The sequence below is a fragment of the Hippocampus guttulatus genome, chromosome 17 (assembly GCF_054856545.1).
Source record: "Hippocampus guttulatus isolate MCC_2025c chromosome 17, RoL_Hgut_1.0, whole genome shotgun sequence".
Classification (NCBI taxonomy): domain Eukaryota; kingdom Metazoa; phylum Chordata; class Actinopteri; order Syngnathiformes; family Syngnathidae; genus Hippocampus; species Hippocampus guttulatus.
Window position 1 is genome coordinate 13,450,717 of NC_141277.1, and position 19,575 is coordinate 13,470,291.

The window sequence follows — 19,575 nt, forward strand, 5'->3', positions numbered from 1 at the left end:
GGGAGTCGACCGGCTGCGGCCGTCCAGTGAGGGGATTGCGTGTTCTTCCCCGTCGTCTTGTACATGTCAAATTCAAGGCCTTGGGGGCCGGGATGTATTGCTCCAATGATTTAGCAGAAGTGTGAATTGTCAACACTTCCATCGGTAGTAATGAATCGGTGTATCTGGGAAAAGCGGATCTTAAAGTAGCAAAATACACCTCTGTGTTGATTGATTGCACTTGTATGGCAAATATGGGCGCATACCTATCGGCTGTTCAGCACAGACCTGACGTTCCGATCTTGCTGGTCCGCTAATTAAACACAGAGATTGTTGTGTTACAGTTTGTCTATGTATTTTTTTATCTCTGGTTAGCAGACCGATGTGCGCATCATCGCCCTTCAAGAAAAAAGCTACTATTTAGCGCTCGTTCTTGTGTGCCCCCCTGACGTACAGAAACGACCTCCCTGCTGTGAAAAGCCGGCGCCAGCCATTTTGGTGCCCAAAGCACAAATGCTTCGTGGTGACCCCCGACCCCTGTACCATCCCTCACAGAAACAATATCTGAGCATTTGTAAGTTTGGCATTATTTTCCAAAATAACTTGTCAACTGTTTCAAAAAAGAAGAGATAAATAATCCTAATTAAATATTTGTAAAACACGAAGTCGAGCCAAGTCAAGTCAACTTTATTGTCAAATATGCTCTATGTGCAACATACAGCACAGATGAAATTCCTTTCCTCTCAAACACAGGAGAGAGAGGAGCCGCTGTGGGTACCCGCGCTGCAATCAACAGAACAGTTAACATAAAATAACAAAAAATGCTGCCCATTACAGGCGCAAAAAAACACAATCGCCATGAGCTGTCCAGCAATGACATTCAAATGGAGCCGACATTCGTCCCAATCAAAATAAGAATGGAACCAAATACTCAAATCAATAAAAATAAATAATATAAACAAAAAAATCCACTACTATTGACAGTAAAATATAGTTTTGAACCCTGGTACAAACATGTTCTAAATTAATTAGGTTATTACGTAGGCCTATATTTAAAACACAGGTACATGAAAACTTTAGTATTCTACCTTGGTAGAGTGATAACTTGAAGGACTGATAACACACTCTACAAATATTCTGGACATAATGTGAAAACAGTGAATACGAAAGGGAGAAATCTACACAGCTTCAAGATTGATTGTTTTTCCAACTTTCAATTTCACCATTAGATGTCGCTCTTGGCCGATGAACCTCTCCAAAATGTTGGCATAGTCGTCGCATATAAAACAACTTGGTCTCAGAACATCCATCCATCCATCCATTTTCCGAACCGCTTGATCCTCACTAGGGTCGCGGGGGGTGCTGGAGCCTATCCCAGCCATCTCCGGGCAGTAGGCGGGGGACACCCTGAATCAGTTGCCAGCCAATTGCAGGGCACACAGAGACGAACAACCATCCACGCCCACACTCACACCTAGGGAGAATTCAGAGCGTCCAATCAGCCTGACATGCATGTTTTCGGAATGTGGGAGGAAACTGGAGCACCCGGAGAAAACCCACGCAGGCCCGGGGAGAACATGCAAACTCCACACAGGGAGGCCGGAGCTGGAATCGAACCCGGTACCTCTGCACTGTGAAGCCGACGTGCTAACCACTGGACTACCGGGCCGCCCTGGTCTCAGAACATTCCATTTAATTTTTCAGAGCGTAATCAATCTGCAGGTCACAACTTTTCCACAACAGCGTTTTGGATTTTTGTTGGCGAGCTTGTCCAATGCAATTGCCACTTGCATTTCTTCCGGGACAGCAGGTTTCTGGTGAGAGTGGGGGAAAGCCTGTACCGAGACCAAGAGTTTTACATCATGTACTCTATTTGGAAACAAATCGAATTATTGACTGAACCATGTAAACCAGGTTTGCAAGCATTCTCTAAACTTGCCTCTGGTGATTGTTATCATCTCAACATGGCTGTAACAAAATAATCAATTGTTATTTAAAACATCATCTTACAAATGATGCACTAGCATCGTCTCGCTGTTTTTTTTCTTTTCCTCTTTTTCGCCCCCGGCTCGTGATATCTTTTCGATGACATGTTCAAATGTCAAGAAATAAACTTCTGCCAAATTTGCGATTGAAGCATAATGGAACAAACTACGAGAGAACAAAAAAAGAGGGGCCTGCGTAGCAACAAAGGTAGACTGACGAGAGGTCCGCACAGGACATTCATATTTTTTTCGTGTAAATAAGCCTATGTTATTTTTGTATTACATATATTGATTAACATACGGTTCTTTGCAAAGTTTTATTATAAATATTCGATACTGTGTTAAGGTTGTATGATTGCCTTTTTCACGACTGAGCCAGTAGAGGGCAATATAACTCTACACTACATTTGTTCGTGGTGAGTGACGTAGTCAGCCCAATAAAAGGGACACGCCTTTCTTTCTTTCTATCTTTCTCTCTCTCTCTCTCTCCCTGTTCAATAAACACCTCATCGTGTCATTCTTGGGATGCGCTGTGAAGAAACCCTGCTAACAGAGGCAAAACGTGTTAAGGTTGTTTGTCACTCCCATCTGTGGTTTACTGTAAAAGTGACACGGAGAGCAAATATCCGATCATATTTTTGTAATGGTTCTCGTCTGATTGTCATGTTTTTGATCCTCCAATTTTTTGTGATTCACACAGAACCTTCCTGTCGGACTTCATTCAGTGGAGTCGTGTTGTACATGTAAACATAGTTATACTCAGAATAAGAATATAGGAAAAGAGTGTTAAAATCATCTATGACATTTTGATATGGAAGTAAAATCATGTCTCCATTCGGTGAGCCGTTTTCTACATCTGAATCACTGCCATCCAAAAGTAACAGCAGAGGGTACATTCCATTCACTTTAGACGTCGTGGGCGCACTGGCCACCGTGATAACTTGGATACGCAGAGCCTTCATACAGGGAACGCAGCAACATCCACACAACATCAAGATAGCTGAAAAAAATAGAGAGATTAAGACATAACGCACCAATTTTTTACGTGACAAAGGGTCTTACCCCACCCCTTCTGACGACAAGGGCGTGCTCACGCCGGAATCGTCCGGTTCAGTGTGCGGAGCCCTCAGGGCGTGGTTGAACAGCACCGTTCACTAAACATCGCACACGCTCCGTTGGCTTCAGCCAAGAGCACATCGATTGCTATTCGGTCCCGGAACACCATTAGAGGGGTGACTGTCAATTGTTTTGCTTCTGATAGCCAATAAGGTTTCCTTAGTATAACTTGCAAGCTTCTGCACACTCGAGTGGAGGCATCTGATTCCGTCAACACGTTTTATTCGTGGTAATCCAAATAAAATAGGATCCCCACGGTGCAGCAACCCGGTTAACCAATTTATACTCATCTGGTACACCACGAGGAACTCCAATTGCCCCAATGGAGGTGAAATCTCAAATATCCTCTGCTGTGGACGGAAGCATAGTCATTGGTAAAAGCAGCTTCTCAATTATTACTACAACTATAACCCCCCCCCCCCCCCCCCATTTGTTGTTTAAAAAAAACCTCACTGCCGCAATAATCGTCATTTGCCTATAAAATTGTTATAAGTACACTTCTGTATTACAGCGGAACCCAATTAACATATTAAAATTTGATTTGGGGTTGCATCTTCCCTCTACAATAATAAAATAATGTATTAATGACAACAAATTGATGAACCACCAGTTTTGAAATCAGTCAAATTAACTATAATAGTTTGTTCAATTATTGTTTGAGTGAGTGTTAACCAAGTGACAAAATGATCACAAAATCTCAACATTATTTGCTATTCATGAAAATTTGACATTTCGGTACTAAGTTTAGAAAGGGTCCTGGAAGTTGATGCGCGTGATTTGCTTTCGTGGGCCACATAAAATGATGTGGCGGGCCGGATCCGGCCCTCGGGCTTCGAGCTTGACATCCGTGATCTAGATGATCATTAAAAAAAAATAGCACAAAATCTTTGATTCTTTTTTTTGGGGGGGAGGGGGGGTCGAAGTGTTTTATGTTTTGTGCTCCTGAGTTAATGTTGCAGTACTGAATTCGAATTTATTATTGTTGATCGATTTATTTAATTTTATTTTTCAGAATTGTGGATTAGTTTGAATCGTGCATTAATTTGATCGAAAATGTTTTAAAATATATATACAGTATATTTTGTTCACTTACTTTTTGTTTGGTATTGTATTGATGTGTCTAGGATCTTTTCTGTTGCGGTCTAACAAACAATGCTAATATAGTCGTTCTTCGCGATGAGATGTACTATCCGGTATCAAGTACGACTTTATTGTCAAATGTGCTGTGTGTGCAACATACATATATATATAATTTAAAAAATTCCTCGTCTCACCCCCCCTCGGGTGGTGTCCGTCCCTAATTCAGCTGGGGTCCTCTACCAGAGGCCAGGAAGCTTGAGGGTTCTGCGCAGTAACCTTGCTGTTCCCAGCACTGCACATTTCTGGACTGAGATGTCCGATGTTGTTCCCGGGATCTGTTGCAACCACTCATCTAGTTTGGGGGTCACTGCCCCGAGTGCTCCGACCACCACAGGCACGACTGTCACCTTGACCTTCCAGGCTCTCTCCAGCTCCTCTCTGAGCCCTTGGTATTTCTCGAGTTTCTCGTGTTCCTTCTTTCTGATGTTTCCATCACTTGGGACTGCTACATCCACTACAACGGCTTTCCTCTGCCCTTTATCTATGATCACGATATCTGGTTGGTTCGCCATTACCATCTTGTCAGTCTGGATCTGGAAGTCCCACAAGATCTTCGCTCTGTCATTCTCCACCACCTTCGGAGGTGTTTTCCATTTTGACCTTGGGGTTTCCAGTCCATACTCCGCACAGATGTTTCGGTAGACTATACCAGCCACCTGGTTATGACGTTCCATGTAGGCTTTCCCTGCCAGTATCTTACACCCTGCAGTTATGTGTTGGATCGTCTCAGGTGCCTCTTTGCACAACCTACACCTTGGGTCTTGTCTGGTGTGGTATATCTGGGCCTCGATGGCTCTGGTGCTCAGGGCCTGCTCCTGAGCAGCCAGGATGAGTGCCTCTGTGCTGTCCTTCAGGCCAGCCCTCTCTAGCCACTGATAGGACTTCTTGAGATCAGCCACTTCAGTTATGGTCCGGTGGTACATCCCGTGGAGGGGCTTGTCCTCCCATGATGGTCCCTCTTCCAGCATCTCATCCTCTGTTCCCCATTGTCTGAGACATTCTCTGAGTACGTCATCCGTTGGAGCCTTCTCCTTGATGTATTCATGGAGCTTGGATGTTTCATCCTGGACAGTGGCTCTCACACTCACTAGTCCCCGGCCTCCTTCCTTTCGGCTTGCGTCCAGTCTCAGGGTGCTGGATTTGGGATGGAACCCTCCATGCATGGTTAGGAGCTTTCGGGTCTTAACGTCCGTGGTCTGAATCTCTTCCTTTGGCCACCTTATTATTCCTGCAGGGTATCTGATCACTGGGAGGGCATAGCTGTTTATTGCCCGGGTTTTATTCTTGCCATTGAGCTGGCTTCTTAGGACTTGCCTCACTCGCTGGAGGTATTTGGCCATAGCCGCTTTCCTTGTTGCCAGTTCGAGGTTGCCATTGGCTTGTGGTATACCGAGGTACTTGTAGCTGTCCTCAATGTCTGCTATTGTTCCTTCAGGGAGTGAGACCCCAGGGAGCCACTAGATAGCGGTAAAGAGCCGCGTGCTGCCGACCACCGACCTCAGGTAACAATGCTGACTCCTCCCCTGAACAGGGTGACAATCTCTCCGACTGAGGTAATTTCCAACCGTCTACCACCACCAACGTGGTGGGAAGTTCTTGGATCTCAAACGGTTGCCGCACACACCTGTTCGGATGAGGTAGCGAACCTCCACTCACACAATTACACAATCACTATTAAAGCACGTTTTATTTGAGTATATTTAACATCGATGTTATTCTACATAAATGCGGAGTTTAAGTACGTACAGGACACCGCCGCCCTCAACAGTTTTAAAGACTCGACTCTGTCTATCTACCTGATAGGGACTAGTATGGCTCAGGGCTTGAAACAGCTTTAAAGACCACTCGGTCTGACCCGGCACGCAAACACTCATTCATCCTTTGAAGAGTTCCTTACCTACCAAGAGTACTCCTCTCTCTTCCGGCTTCGCGTCAACCCTCAGCCCCAGACGAGGAGCCGAAACCCAGCCCAAAAAGGGTGTTACAGCCGTGGCCATGGTCTTCCTGGCTGTCGAGTCATCTTCTGGAGGCATCAGGTAAATTGTGATCCCGGACGAGCCCCCAAAAATGTCAGGTCCATCAATTTTACATATAGAAATTAAACACAAGGAGGAGACAGGTCACTCAATTCTGGTACCGGGGGGAACGAGGAGAAGCGTTAGGTTTCAGTTCTCTGCACGTCACCCAAAGATCTCCGCCCTCACTCCCTCATTTATTGGGAATCTACTACATAGGTGTGCCCAACCTAAAGGGTGGGGGAAGTTGAAGACACACTGAACTTGTTTGACTATGTGTGTGTATGTGAGTGTAAATTACATACATGTGTGCAATTGTTACAAAAACATCAACTTGCAGGTGGTGTCTAAGGCTCCATCCACTGTCCAACCTTGCTCCTGTTTAGTCTTAATACAGTACTTATCATGTGTCCCTCAACTGCCACACAGTGCACTAAGCACTAAGCAATGTGAGTACAGTATATATGAATTAAAAGCATTATGTCTTTATTAAAAGCAGAAGCGTTCTTCATTGCAGGCATCATCAATTTATCATTGCAGGCATAAGCGTTCTTCATTGCAAGCATAATCAATTTATCATTAATACTATGCAAATGTAAGATAACTAAAAACAATCAACCTAACAAAAGGTTGCTCACCAGTGTGGGTTATTTTGTGCGCTTGTAAGTTTCCCTTCTGAGAGAATCTTTCGCCACAAACTGAGCACGAAAAAGGTTTCTCACCAGTGTGGGTTCTTCCGTGCATTTGTAAGTTTCCCTGATGAGAAAATCTTTGGCCACAAACTGAGCACGAAAAAGGTTTATCACCAGTGTGGCTTCTTATGTGCATTTGTAAGTTTCCCTTACGAGAGAATCTTTGGCCACAATCTAAACAAGCAAAAGGTTTTTCGCCAGTGTGGGTTCTTGTGTGTAATTTTAAGGTTCCCCTTTGAGAGAATCTTTGGCCACAAACTGAGCACGAAAAAGGTTTCTCACCAGTGTGGATTCTTGTGTGTATTTTTAAGTTTCCCTTACGAGAGAATCTTTGGCCACAAACTGAGCACGAAAAAGGTTTCTCACCAGTGTGGGTTCTTACGTGCTTTTTTAAGTCTCCCTTCCGAGAGAACTTCCAGCCGCAGTCGGAACAGATGAACGGTTTCTCACCATTATCATCAGCAGTTGACGATGTGTTGTCTCTATCTGAGAGTGGAGCTAAGAGGCTATCTGCTTTTGGTTGTCCACAGCGGATTCCAATACCTTGTATAGCCATGTGTTGACATGAGCTGCTGCTTGGAGGCTCCGCCCCTCTGTCCGCCTCATTCATACTCTTCAGATGGACACCAGTCGATGGCAACTTGCAGATCCCCTTCTCCTCCTCCTCTTCTTTGACGTCGGGAGGCTCATCTACCTCCACTTTCGTGCAAGGGTGCTCTAGCTCCTCCTCTTTCTTAATGTAAGGGGCACGCTGCTCTTCTTCCTCCTTCATGTGAGATACCTCTTTTTCCTCCTCTTCCTCTTTAATATCAGAGGTCTCCGCATCCAGCTGCTCAGGACAAGCATCTTCGATGAGGTCTGAAAGACACAACAAGTCCAACACACGTGGAATTAAAGTTTAAATTTACAATGAAGCTTATTAGGAGAGTCAGATGAGTTCAAAACGCTACTTACAAACTGAAATGAGCAGAATCACATCTTGGTGGTGGATTTTTATTTTTATCCCTGGTGGTGAATTTATTTTTTTTAAATCCATGATTATTTGCGGAAAGACTTGTACAGATTCTGACATTGCACATTGTGAGTGGTGGATCAGTCAAAAGCTGGACTGACTTCAATATTCATGATATAAAGTATTACGTTTTTGTGCTTTTAATGAATCTGATTATCAGAATCGGAAACGTCTTTATTGGCCAGGTATGTACACACAAGGAATTTGTCTTCGGTAGTACAGGCTACACTACTATTATCATAAACACGAACATGACAAATAAGTCTCCTAATGTATAAAAAATAAGGCTCCAAAGTCATGAAGAAATCAAGCCTTGCTTCCAGCTGCAGAAGGATGTGACCCTGTCCAAGGAGGCAGACATTTATCGGTCAACAAAATATTCTGTTCACACAGTATTAACTGAAAAACCCGTGCCGGACATCTCCTGTGTTGAAGAAAATGTTGATTTTCCTACAAATGTCTGTTGTGTGGATCTCCACAAGGCGCAGAGATCTTTTAATATATGGACATCAATGTCTTTGAAGGCTTTTATTTTGAAACTGGCCCTTGCAGCATGTGCAAGTATGAAAAATCGTGGCAGCTGGCTTGGCCACTCAAGACAGAAAATACAGCTTTGTGTTGTATAGATAATTATGACATGAATAAAAGTAATTCGTGGATTTATAGCGTAAGAACGAGAAGCGACCAAACCTGCTCTGCGTGAGGCAAATCGAGACTTCTTGAAAACAGCATCGCTCTCCTCTTTTGCCCCACAAAGTTGCTCCTCGTTCTCTGCTGTTCTTCCTGGGCGCATTTTTCAAGAAAACCACCACAGTTTCCGTTCACACTTGATCTCTGCTTCGCGACGAAGCGGCTAGCAAGCAGGGCTAAGTCAGCTAAACTAGGCCCAGAAACTTGAAATAATGATGTTCCAGTCCAATCAAGAAACGATGGTCGTCCTGCGTCGAGGCTAAAGTGATAAAACTCTAGAAGAACATTTTGGTTCGTCTTCTTGTGATTTTTTTCACAAATAAATCCGTGTTGTAGTTTAGTGTACAGAGTACAGTTGCAGCATTCCAACAAAGATTGTACGGCAACACCTTTTGGACAAACTTCATGTCAACACGAGCATCGAGTCGTCATGAGAATAGTCCAAAAAGTATAATTGAATACTTTGCGTTTACGGTTAAATATTACGGTTTATTGTTATATTTCAATCGGCTGCGTCGCAGCTTATTCTTTCCAGTTATTACTGCGGTCAAGCCAGCCTCCACTCGCAAAATCGAAGTCAAGTGAGCCGCCACTGCGATTGTCAATACTGTGCATTACGGTAATCTGTCGCCAGCGAGCGGCGTTGGCCACCTTCAAAATAAAAGAGCCACCACTCATGCATAAACGTCATTTGTTTGGGTTAAAATAAATTAATAAAAGTATAAAATAAGTAATTTCTTGGCTGTCAGGTAAAGATTCAGAAACAGAACTCTGAGAACAGCACCAATAAGCGTTCTCAAGTGGAGATAGAAAATAAAGTCAATGGTAATTCTACATCAATTTCACCTCACATTAAAAAAAAAAAATAATAATCTGGTTGATCGCGCAACCACACCAGGTTGTCGACACACTCGGGCACCCCAGGTATACAACCACAGTACAGGCATTCAGATCGAATGTTCCATTACCAATTAAAATGCCTCTCAAATATGACATTTTGAGCTCCTCTGCTTATTTCAAAAGATTCTTGAAAATGAATTTCAGTTATCCCTCAATCAAACCAGACCTGCAGGACACTAGAGCACTGCAGGTATCCAACAAGACCATTCGGATCTGATGACCGCAGCCAGTTATTTGACCGTGCTGCGATGCAGGAGACAGAAGAACGTAACGTGTTCTCATTTCGTTGAGGTACCTTGGTGCGTTTGCGAGGCAAAAAGTTTGTAAAGTTGTTTGTCACTCCCAGCTGTGGTTTACTGGAATACCGACACGGAAAGCACAATCCGATAAAATATTTGGAATGGTCCGCGTCTGATTGTCATGATTTCGGTCCCCAAATTTTGTGTGACGTATAATTCGTGCGACAGCTCTGCGATGTTCGTCAACATCATCTCGCTGTTTACAAATTACAAAAGAAATGCAAACAAGAAAACGGAAATCCAAAACACGCGAACTTAAAAACAACGGCAAGAGAAAAGTGGACAATAGAGAAAGATGTAGTCATGACCAAACCTGCTCTGCGTGAGCCAAATCGAGACTTCTTAAAACATCGCCGGCTCTCCTCTTTTGCACCACAAAGTTGCTCCTCGTCCTCTGTTGTTCTCCATGAGCACATTTTTCGGGAAAGTCACAAGACTTTCCGTTCACACTTGATGTCTGTTTTGCGAAGAAGCGGCGAGCAAGCACGGCTAAGCTAAATCAGCAAAACTAGGCCCAGAATCTTGAGATAATGATATTATAGTCCAATAAAGTAATGATGGGCGTCTTGCGTCGAGGCTAAAGTGCCGTAATTCTCGAAGAAGAGGTTGGTTATTTATCTTTGTTATTTTTTTAAACGAAAGTGGTGTTGTAAATTGGCGTGCAGAAGCCAAGTTGCAGCGATCAAACAAGGTACGTCAACTCCCTCCGGACAATCTTCCTGGCAACACGACCATCGACTTGTCAAGAAAATATTACAGGAACAAAAAAATAAATAAAAACGCCTTTGATTTTGGAGGTGTATGTTGTATTTTGAATCAGCTCAGTGTCATCTCATGAATTCAATTTATTTGACCGTGTTGCGATGCAGGAGACAAAATAACACTGTTAAGTGTTCGCATTTCCACAGAGGCAACAGTTCAGCAAATAAAAGCTATATTTGTCACTACCCGCTGTAGTTTACTTGAAAACTGACACGTAAAGCATATATCTGACAATATTTTCTAATGGGCCACGTCTTATTGGAATGTTTTTGATCCGAATATGTTTTTAAAAATGATAACTCGTCATTCGTTCAAGAAATCTGATGTGATCATACAGCGTCTTGATTTTGCACTATTTTGCACTCTCAATTTCAAATAATGTCAATGTTTAAAAAGAATGATGGAAATGTTTTTTAAAAATCATTTTCATCAATTAATTTAAAGAGTATCGCAAGGCCAGTGGGGGACCGCAGGAATAATTTTGTGAGAACAGATCCTCCAGAAAAGCTTGTTGCAGGATTGCCTGTTAAATCGCAACTATAATTTGCCATCTTTTGTAGATAATATCGGGTACGTTTCATTTCATGTCTTTTTAGACAGATGGACGTTCTCTTTTACTTCATTGTAACAGAGCAGCATATTTACATGACTTGAGGGAGTGAATGAAACACGAGGAGAAAATTTATATTTTATCAAATCCAGGATAAAATGTTGAGTTTTGGGGATATACGAAGTCAATATTACAGCTTGGTCAACTTAAAAAAAATGAAAACCCATTCAGTCTGTCTAATGTGACGAGTGACATCACAATAAAGTTGTGATTTAAACTTTCTTTTCAATGGTGATGGAAATGGAGGACATTTCACCCAATCTTGTTTTTATTGGCACCGAAATCTGACTCCCAATTGTGACCGGTGATATTAAAGAAGACTCGGCTGAAACAAGCTTTTTGAGCAAAGAGAACTTTTCTGACCAGCAACCAACACACACTATCAAACAACAATACATATGGCTCCATAACACATTTCATGACACAATGGAAAATGTCAATTTTATTTAGAATCCAATCCAATAAAATATGATGAAACACACATCTCGATATGTGGAGGACTATTTATTCAAGAACACTTCAATTTTGAGTTGGGGAAAAAAAAAACCCAACTAATACAAATGACCAAACCTCATGTGCAAGTATGAAACATCGTGTCAGCTGGCTTGGACACTCTTGACAGAAAATATAGCTTTTTGTTGTGTAAAATGGTTAACAATGACAGGAAGAAAAGTAGTTTGTGGACTATCAAGTAAGAACTAGTAATGACCAAACCTGCTCTGCGTGAGTCAAATCGAGACTTCTTCAAAAGAGTGTCGCTCTCCTCTTTTGCCCCACAAAATTGCTCCTCGTTCTCTGCTTTTCTTCTTGCGCAGATTTTGAGAAAAAATAACAACACTTTATGTTCACACTTGATCTCTGCTTAGCGACGAAGCGGCTCACAAGCGAGGCAGTAAGCTAAACTAGATCCCAGAAGTTTGAGATAATGATGTTATAGTCCAATAAAGTAATGAAGGCTGTCCTGCGTCGAGGCTGAATTGAGTTTCGCCTAAATTCGAGATCTCTGCTTTGCAACAAAGTGACTCACAAGCTAGGCTAAATAAAATAAGCTAAGCCCAGAAGCTTGAGATAATGTTATTATAGTCCAATAAATTAATGATGGGCATCCTGAGTTGATGAAAAATTGTGTTTAGCTGTAATTCAAGAAGAAATGTCGCTTAATTTTCTTTCTTATTAATTTTATGATTTTTTTCCCCACTAAAACGGCTTTGTAGTTTGGCGTGCGGAGGTGCGGCTGCAGCGATCGAACAACAATGTCCTCTGAGAGCTTCTTAAAACAAACTACAGTACATTAAAAAAACACAACACAAAACCAAATAAAAACTATCACGAAGAATCCAAAAGTATTATAATGCCAATAACAATGCTAGATTTTCTAATTCACGACAACAAAAAATTTCAATGCCGTCAAGGAAAAGAAAAATTCAGCCTCTCAATAAGAAGGGACATAAAATACAATCGGCATGAATGCATGAACTGATGAAGCCTGCTGTCAGGGCTGTCAGACAATCAGACCCTTAAGACAAACCTTAAAACACAAGAGAGACTTGGAGTAGAGCAGTTTTCTTTTAATTTGTGCATGAGGAGAATGAATGAGTGTCATCCATAACAATCTCCGAACAACTCGAAAACACTTTGTTTGTCTCCGCCCTCTTATTGTCTTAGGGAATGTCTAAACACACAAACTTCTAAAGGGGTGGGGAAAACATAATGTATTCCTAGGTAATTGGATAAGCCATGCTGACGGTTGGTGGTTTGTGATAGCAGCTGTGGACGTGTCACGGGCGCGCCGTCCTGAGGCTGGTATCTCTACTTCTTCTTTCTTAGAGGCTGTGACCTTGACTTCAAGGCTGCGAACTGCAACAAGCGGATCTCTTCAGCATGATGAACCTCTTTGATTTGCAGGCTGTGTACTTTCCCGATCACTACATACATATATGAAGTCCTTGCAGTGTCGCACTCGTTCGTTGATTACACATTTAAAAGCAGAAAGCGATAAATTATATACAATTACTCTTGCAACTACTCAGATGAGAGGTCAAAACTTCATTGATCATGGTTCATCTCATCAACACACTTGTGATTCTTCATCTGATACTTCCACGAGAATTTTTGGCCACAAACTGAGCAGGGAAAAGGTTTCTCACCAGTGTGAGCTCTTGTGTGTCTTATTAAGGTTTCCTTACGAGAGAATTTCCGATCACAGTATGAACAGATGAATGGTTTCTCACCAGTGTGGGTTCTTACATGCTTTTTTAGGATTTCCTTCTGAGAGAATCTTTGGCCACAATCTGAACAGGCAAAAGGTTTCTCACCGGTGTGGGTTCTTACGTGCTTTTTAAAATCTCCCTTCCGAGAGAATCTCTGGCCACAAACTGAGCATGAAAAAGGTTTCGCACCAATGTGGGTAATTGAGTGGATATTAAACTGATCCTTCCGAGAGAATCTTTGGCCACAGTCTGAACAGGCAAAAGGTTTTTCATCAGTGTGGGCTCGAATGTGTTTTTTTAAGTTGCCCTTCCAAGAGAATCTGTGATCACAAATTAAGCAGGCAAAAGGTTTCTCGCCAGTGTGTGTTCTTATGTGCTTTTTTAAGCTGTCCTTCAGAGAGAATCCTTGGCCACAAACTAAGCAGGAAAAGGGTTTCTCACCAGTGTGGGTTCTTACGTGCTTTTTTAAGTCTCCCTTCTGAGAGAATCTTTGGCCACTATCTGAACAGGCAAAAGGTTTCTCACCAGTGTGTGTTCTTGTGTGTGTTTTTTTAAGCTTTCCTTCCAAGAGAATCTTTGCTGACAAACTAAACAGGAAAAAGGTCTCTCACCAGTGTGGGTTCTTGTGTGACTTATTAATTTTCCCTTCTGCAAGAACAACTGGCCACATACAGAACAGGCAAAACGTTTCTCACCAGTGTGTGTTCTTATGTGACTTTTTAAGTTTCCCTTACAAGAGAATTTCCGTCCGCAGTCTGAACAGGTGAAGGGTTTCTCACCGGTGTGAGTTCTCATGTGTAATTTCAAATGACTCTTATAAGTAAACTTTTTTCCACACCGAGAACATTTCCAGGGTTTGTTGTCAGTGTGGCATGCCAGGTCACCTATCCTATCCTATCCTGGGCAGTCGGCCCCCGTCAGGGACTTGCCCCCCCTCCCGGGTCCCACACCCGGCACGAATCCCGTTGGTGTCTTGCAAGGTTCCCCGCCAACATTTCCTTCCCACACCTCCCGCAAGCCACCCTTCTCCCTCCGCGACCCCCATTCGCCCTTCGTTTCCCCCCAGCCCCCCCTCCACACGCCCCACCCGCTCCCTCCCTTCTCCCCCTCATTCTCTCCGTCCACTCTTTCACAGCCTCTCACGTGTCTGGCATAGTTTGCTTTCGTCACCCACCTTTCACACCCTCCGCACTGTCTCCTTTCTCCCTTCTCCTCATACGCCCCTCCCGTGCAACTCCTTTCGTGACTTATTTTATTCCCTTTCGACCCAAACCTCCTCCCACACCTCCCACACTCAAACTCCACCTGTTCCTCGTTCCTGCGGTGTATGCGTTTTTCGTGCATGGTTAGACCAGCTCTACTCCTGCATACTTTTCCGCACCCCTCATACCTACATACCAACCCATCATTCACTCTCCTAACATTCCTTCCCAGTCTCTCCTCGTTCCTACCCCCCTCATATCTGTGACCCTTCTGATTTTCCCATTTATACAGGTGATCCATCCGCTCGCTCACTCTTCGCTTCCATCCTTCCCTATCACTCGTCAATCTTTCCACCTCCGTCCAGTCCATTCCATGCCAGGTCACCATCACACTCTTCATCTTTATCCTCATCATCATCATCATCAGTGGTTGACAATGTGTTGTCTCTATCTGATAGTGGAGCTAAGAGGCCATCTGCTTTTGATTCTTCCCGGTGGTTTCCAACACCTTGTGTTGTCATGTGCTGACATGAGCTGCTGCTTGGAGGCTCCGCCCGTCTGTCCGCATCATTTATACCCTTCAGACGGACAACAGTTGATGGCAACTTGCAGATCCCCTTCTCCTCCTTCTCCTCTTCTTTGATGTCAGGGGGCTCATCCACCTCCACTTTCGTGCAAGGGTGCTCTAGCTCCTCCTCTTTTTTAATGTAAGGGGCACGCTGCTCTTCTTCCTCTTTCATGTGAGATACCTCTATTTCCTCCTCTTCCTCTTTAATATCAGAGGTCTCTGCATCCAGCTGCTCAGGACAAGCATATTCACTGATGTCTGAAAAACACAAGAAGACAAACACACATGGAATTATGGTTGATCATTACAATGACGGTTACAAGGACAGCCAAATGAGTTCAGATTACTACTTGCGAAGTGACATTTATCAGAATCACTTACTTGTGGTGGATCTTTATTTTTATCTCTGGTGGTGAATTTTTTTATTACCGGTACTTTTTTTATTATCCATGGTTACCAATAATAAGTCAAAACGGAACTGACCTTCAATATTTATGATATCAGGCATTAAGTTTTCGTGCCATAAATGTATCTGAAAATCTCAGAATGTATAAAATAAGGCTCCAAAGTCATGAAGAAATCAAGCCTTGCTTCCAGCTGCAGAATGATGTGAGCGTGTCCAATGAGGCCAACATTTATCGTTCAACAAACTATTTTGTTCAGATGATTATCTGAAAAACGCGTGCCGGACAGCTCCTGTATTTAAGAAACAAATGAATTTGCTACAAATGTCTGTTGTGTGGATCTCCACAATGCGCAGAGATCTTTTAATATATGGACATCAATGTCTTTGAAGGCTTTTATTTTGAAACTGGCCCTTGCAGCATGTGCAAGTATGAAAAATCATGGCAGCTGGCTTGGTCACTCGAGACAGAAAATACAGCTTTGTGCTGTATCGTTCATAATGACAGGAAGAAAAGTAATTCGTGGATTTATAGCGTAAGAACTCGAAAAGACCAAACCTGCTATGCATGAGGCAAATCGAGACTTCTTGAAAACAGCGTCGCTCTCCTCTTTTGCCCCACAGAGTTGCTTCTCGTTCTCCGCTGTTCGTCTTGCGCCCATTTTAGTGAAAATCACAGTAGTTTCGCGTGCGAAGTGTAACTGCAGCATTCGAACAAGAATGTACGGCAACGCCCTTAGAACAAACCCCTGGCAACACGAGCATGACTAGTCAAGAGACTATTTTAAGAACATAAAAAAATATCTTGCGTTTGCCTTTAACTTTGAAGGTTTATTGTTATATTTAAAATTGGCTGCGTCGCAACGTATTCATTCCAGTTATTTGGCTGTGCTGCGATGCAGGAGACAAAAGAACGTCACGTGTTCGCATCTTCGTTGAGGTAATTTGGTGGTGCGCGTGAGGCAAAACGTTTTTAACGTTGTTTGTCACTCCCATCTGTGGTTTACTGTAAAACTTACACGTAGAGCAGATATCTGATAATATTTTTGCCGTGGTCCTCGTCTGATTGTCATGTTTTTGATCCCCAAATTTTGTGTGACTCAATCTTAGTGCGATAGCTCTGGGATGATCGTCAACATTGTTTCACTCTGTTCTGTTCTGTTCTCACTCAACATACAGAATGGACTGTGTTAAGGAGATATTCCGCTAGAAGCAGTAGTAGAACATTGTTGAGCAATTTCATCTTGCTATGAGAACTATTGACACTAGTCTCTGTCCTGAACATCTGCTGAAGTACTTAAAACAAAGAATGTAGTGTGAAGTTTAGATCCTATTTTCACTTGGTTAATTAACAGCCCCCCGAGGGTTTTCTTGCCTCCACCACCTCATAAAAGTCCCTGAATGCTGTCAAGTGCCTTCGAAGAGGAACCCTAATCTCAAGATTTGGGGTCCAGCAGCAGTGGTCTATACTTTGTCATCATATCAAGATCGAACTTTGCTTGACCTTCTTTGTCTCTACTTTTTACGTAGTTGGGTTTAATGGTTATGGTGTTATTCCTCTCTGCTAGTTGTGTTTGTTCAGACACTTGAAAGAAACAATGTAGAATGCGGTTGAAGGTATTTCCTGCTCACTGTTTTTACAATCACCTTTAGTGCCCTCGACCCCCACCACTTTTAGGGCCCCCCTCCACAGGACATGTTTAACATCAAAAGAGGAACTGTTATCTAAAGTATCTGTGTTCCTGCCATCACACCAAATGGTGGGTAGTGGTGGTCTGGTCTCACCTCACCGCTCCCAACTTCTTCCAGCCACACCGGGTCAGATGACATGTTACTTTCTTTGTTTCGGCGATTTGCATGAGAGGCCTACCTCCCCGCCTCTCATTATCATATTGTCTCTATATAATCTCATGAATGTGTTTCTTTGACGCTTCCTGATGAAATCTGAGACTCACAGGAGCCCGAATCGATTCGTGTTGCGTTGTGACAAACTGAAGAAAAGACGACGTGGTGTTGGGTCTTCTTCCACCTTATAGAGAGATAAAAGAACCTGTGTCCAAGGAGGACCAAGAGCAAATTGACAGCTCCCATTCCTCAACAACTGTTAAAGTATCTTGCTTACTTGTCTTTAATTGGCATAACTATGGAAGCACAACTCAGTATCGTAACATTGGGGAGAACACACGTCACTTTCGGTTCCCTCACCCAAAGCTGCCCCACTAGCAACAACTCAATCTAAGGATACTATTGTGAGAAACATCGTCTCGCCGTTTACAGACCACGAAAGACATGCAAACAAGAAAAAGAAAATCCAAAACATGCTAAATTAAAAACAATATGGCAAGAGAAAAACGATTCAAGTTTACGCCACGAAACTGCACATTTTGAAGGCCACTAGGGGATACCCCAGGACCAATCCTGTGAGACCAGATCCTCGGAAAAGGAATGGCATGATTGCCTGTTTTCATCATGAAGGCGGACTTTCCACACAATTTTACCAAGAATCAAAAACCTTGGTGGAGTTCCGGAGTGCTCATTGATGGGATCAGGAATGACCACACGCACACGTATTTCACGTCAGTGACACAGAAAAGTATTTAATCCCTCATAAATGTTTTAATAGAGCATACATCAAGCCAATTAAAGAAATCAGGTGTGTTGCAACAGGGGCGGCCTGGTAGTCCAGTGGTTAGCACATCGACTTCAAGGTGCAGCGGTACTGGGTTCAATTTCCTGTGTGGAGTTTGCATGTTCGCCCCGGGCCTGCGTGGGTTTTCTCCGGGTACTCCGGTTTCCTCCCATATTCCAAAAACATGCATGGCAGGCTGATTGATTACTCCAGATTGTCTCTAGGTGTGAATGTGAGTGCGGATGTTTGTTCGTCTCTGTGTGCCCTGCGGTTGGCTGGCAACCGATTCAGGGTGTCCCCCGCCTACTGCCCGAAGACAGCTGAGATAGGCTCCAGCACCCCCCGCGACCCTAGTGAGGATAAAGCATTTCGGAGAATGAATGAATGATGCAACAGGGAGATTCGGAAAACATGCAGGACACCTGCATGTCCCTCCAGGACCTGAGTTTGACACCTGTGATTTAAATCATAGCTCTGGATCATCAACGGTTCCGAAACGTGAGGGTAGTGAGGCAGAGTGACGAAGGCGCCTTTCCCATGACCCACTTTGAAAACAAGTCACAAAAAATGGTGTGCCTATCTGTGTGTGTGTGTGTGTGTGTGTGTGTGTGAATTTTCCAAGTGTGAGTCTTCCTTAGTTTTGTCTTTTTCAACACATGGATGTTATCTTTGACTTTTTTTTTTATAACAGAGCAGCACTCTTACATGACTTGAAACGTTTTTTGTTTTTTTTGTTATTGGTAGCGTGTTGTGTTAACAGGGTATGAAACGTGAGGACGCCAGCATGTGGTGTGTTTCTCGTAGTGATGGGACGAGCGACACTGGTGCGTCAGCACAGTGGCGAGAGCTCAAGAGTGAAACCCCATATCAGTGCGTGTATTGCTTTAAGAAAGAATCACGTGACCAATACAGGAACTGAATCGTTTGAATGTGCTGTGCCAAAGAGTGTTGATAAGGAAACAAACTGTATCAACATGTCGTGGGTTTGTTGGCTGGAGTTTTGCGAAATTATGGATCGTTCTAAGAAGTTTTCCCGAGTGTGGAATAATTTTGATCTTGGTAAATCTTTTTCTCCTTTGAGCATTGTTTACTGTTATATGTAATTTGTTTTTACGGTGGCACATTGCACCCACTTTATCAGTTTATCAAGTGAATGACCTGTTATACGTATGATAGTCAGTTAAAGAGCCTTACAGTTGCTTTATTCATTTTATCTTATAATTGCGAGATCCTCTATAACTGAAGTCCAACACTGCCTGTCAGAAGCAAACACACCCAGAAACCAAGATTCTTTACAATATTGGAAATAGAACCAGAAAACATATCCACATCTGCATCAACTTTCATTTAGAACTCTCTGCTC

General features: G+C 43.0%; 1 protein-coding gene and 1 pseudogene across 5 annotated transcripts; both read right to left on the reverse strand.

Annotated features, from left to right (window-relative positions):
• Window positions 1-645: 645 nt before the first annotated feature.
• Window positions 646-10,625, reverse strand: LOC147192185 (uncharacterized). 5 transcript variants are annotated; one of them, XM_086135198.1, is made up of 5 exons: window positions 10,142-10,625; window positions 8,630-8,722; window positions 7,471-7,785; window positions 6,118-6,243; window positions 646-2,964 (listed from the first exon to the last, which is right to left on the reverse strand). In XM_086135198.1, the coding sequence occupies exons 1-5, from the start codon at window positions 10,242-10,244 to the stop codon at window positions 2,657-2,659; spliced, it is 945 nt and encodes a 314-aa protein (XP_085991324.1). In that variant the 5' UTR covers window positions 10,245-10,625; the 3' UTR covers window positions 646-2,656. The 5 variants fall into 5 exon arrangements, with proteins under 5 accessions (XP_085991324.1, XP_085991320.1, XP_085991321.1 ...); XM_086135195.1 differs by lacking the exons at window positions 646-2,964; window positions 6,118-6,243 and having other exon boundaries at window positions 6,349-7,785; window positions 10,142-10,604; XM_086135194.1 differs by lacking the exons at window positions 646-2,964; window positions 8,630-8,722; window positions 10,142-10,625 and having other exon boundaries at window positions 3,525-6,243; window positions 7,471-7,611.
• Window positions 10,626-13,246: 2,621 nt separating this feature from the next.
• Window positions 13,247-15,133, reverse strand: LOC147192186 (uncharacterized; annotated as a pseudogene).
• Window positions 15,134-19,575: the final 4,442 nt, after the last annotated feature.

What these genes read in the sequence shown, in the direction of transcription:
- LOC147192185 (XM_086135194.1), bottom strand. Translation starts at nt 5,560, where the DNA reads ATGGCCAAATACCTCCAGCGAGTGAGGCAAGTCCTAAGAAGCCAGCTC.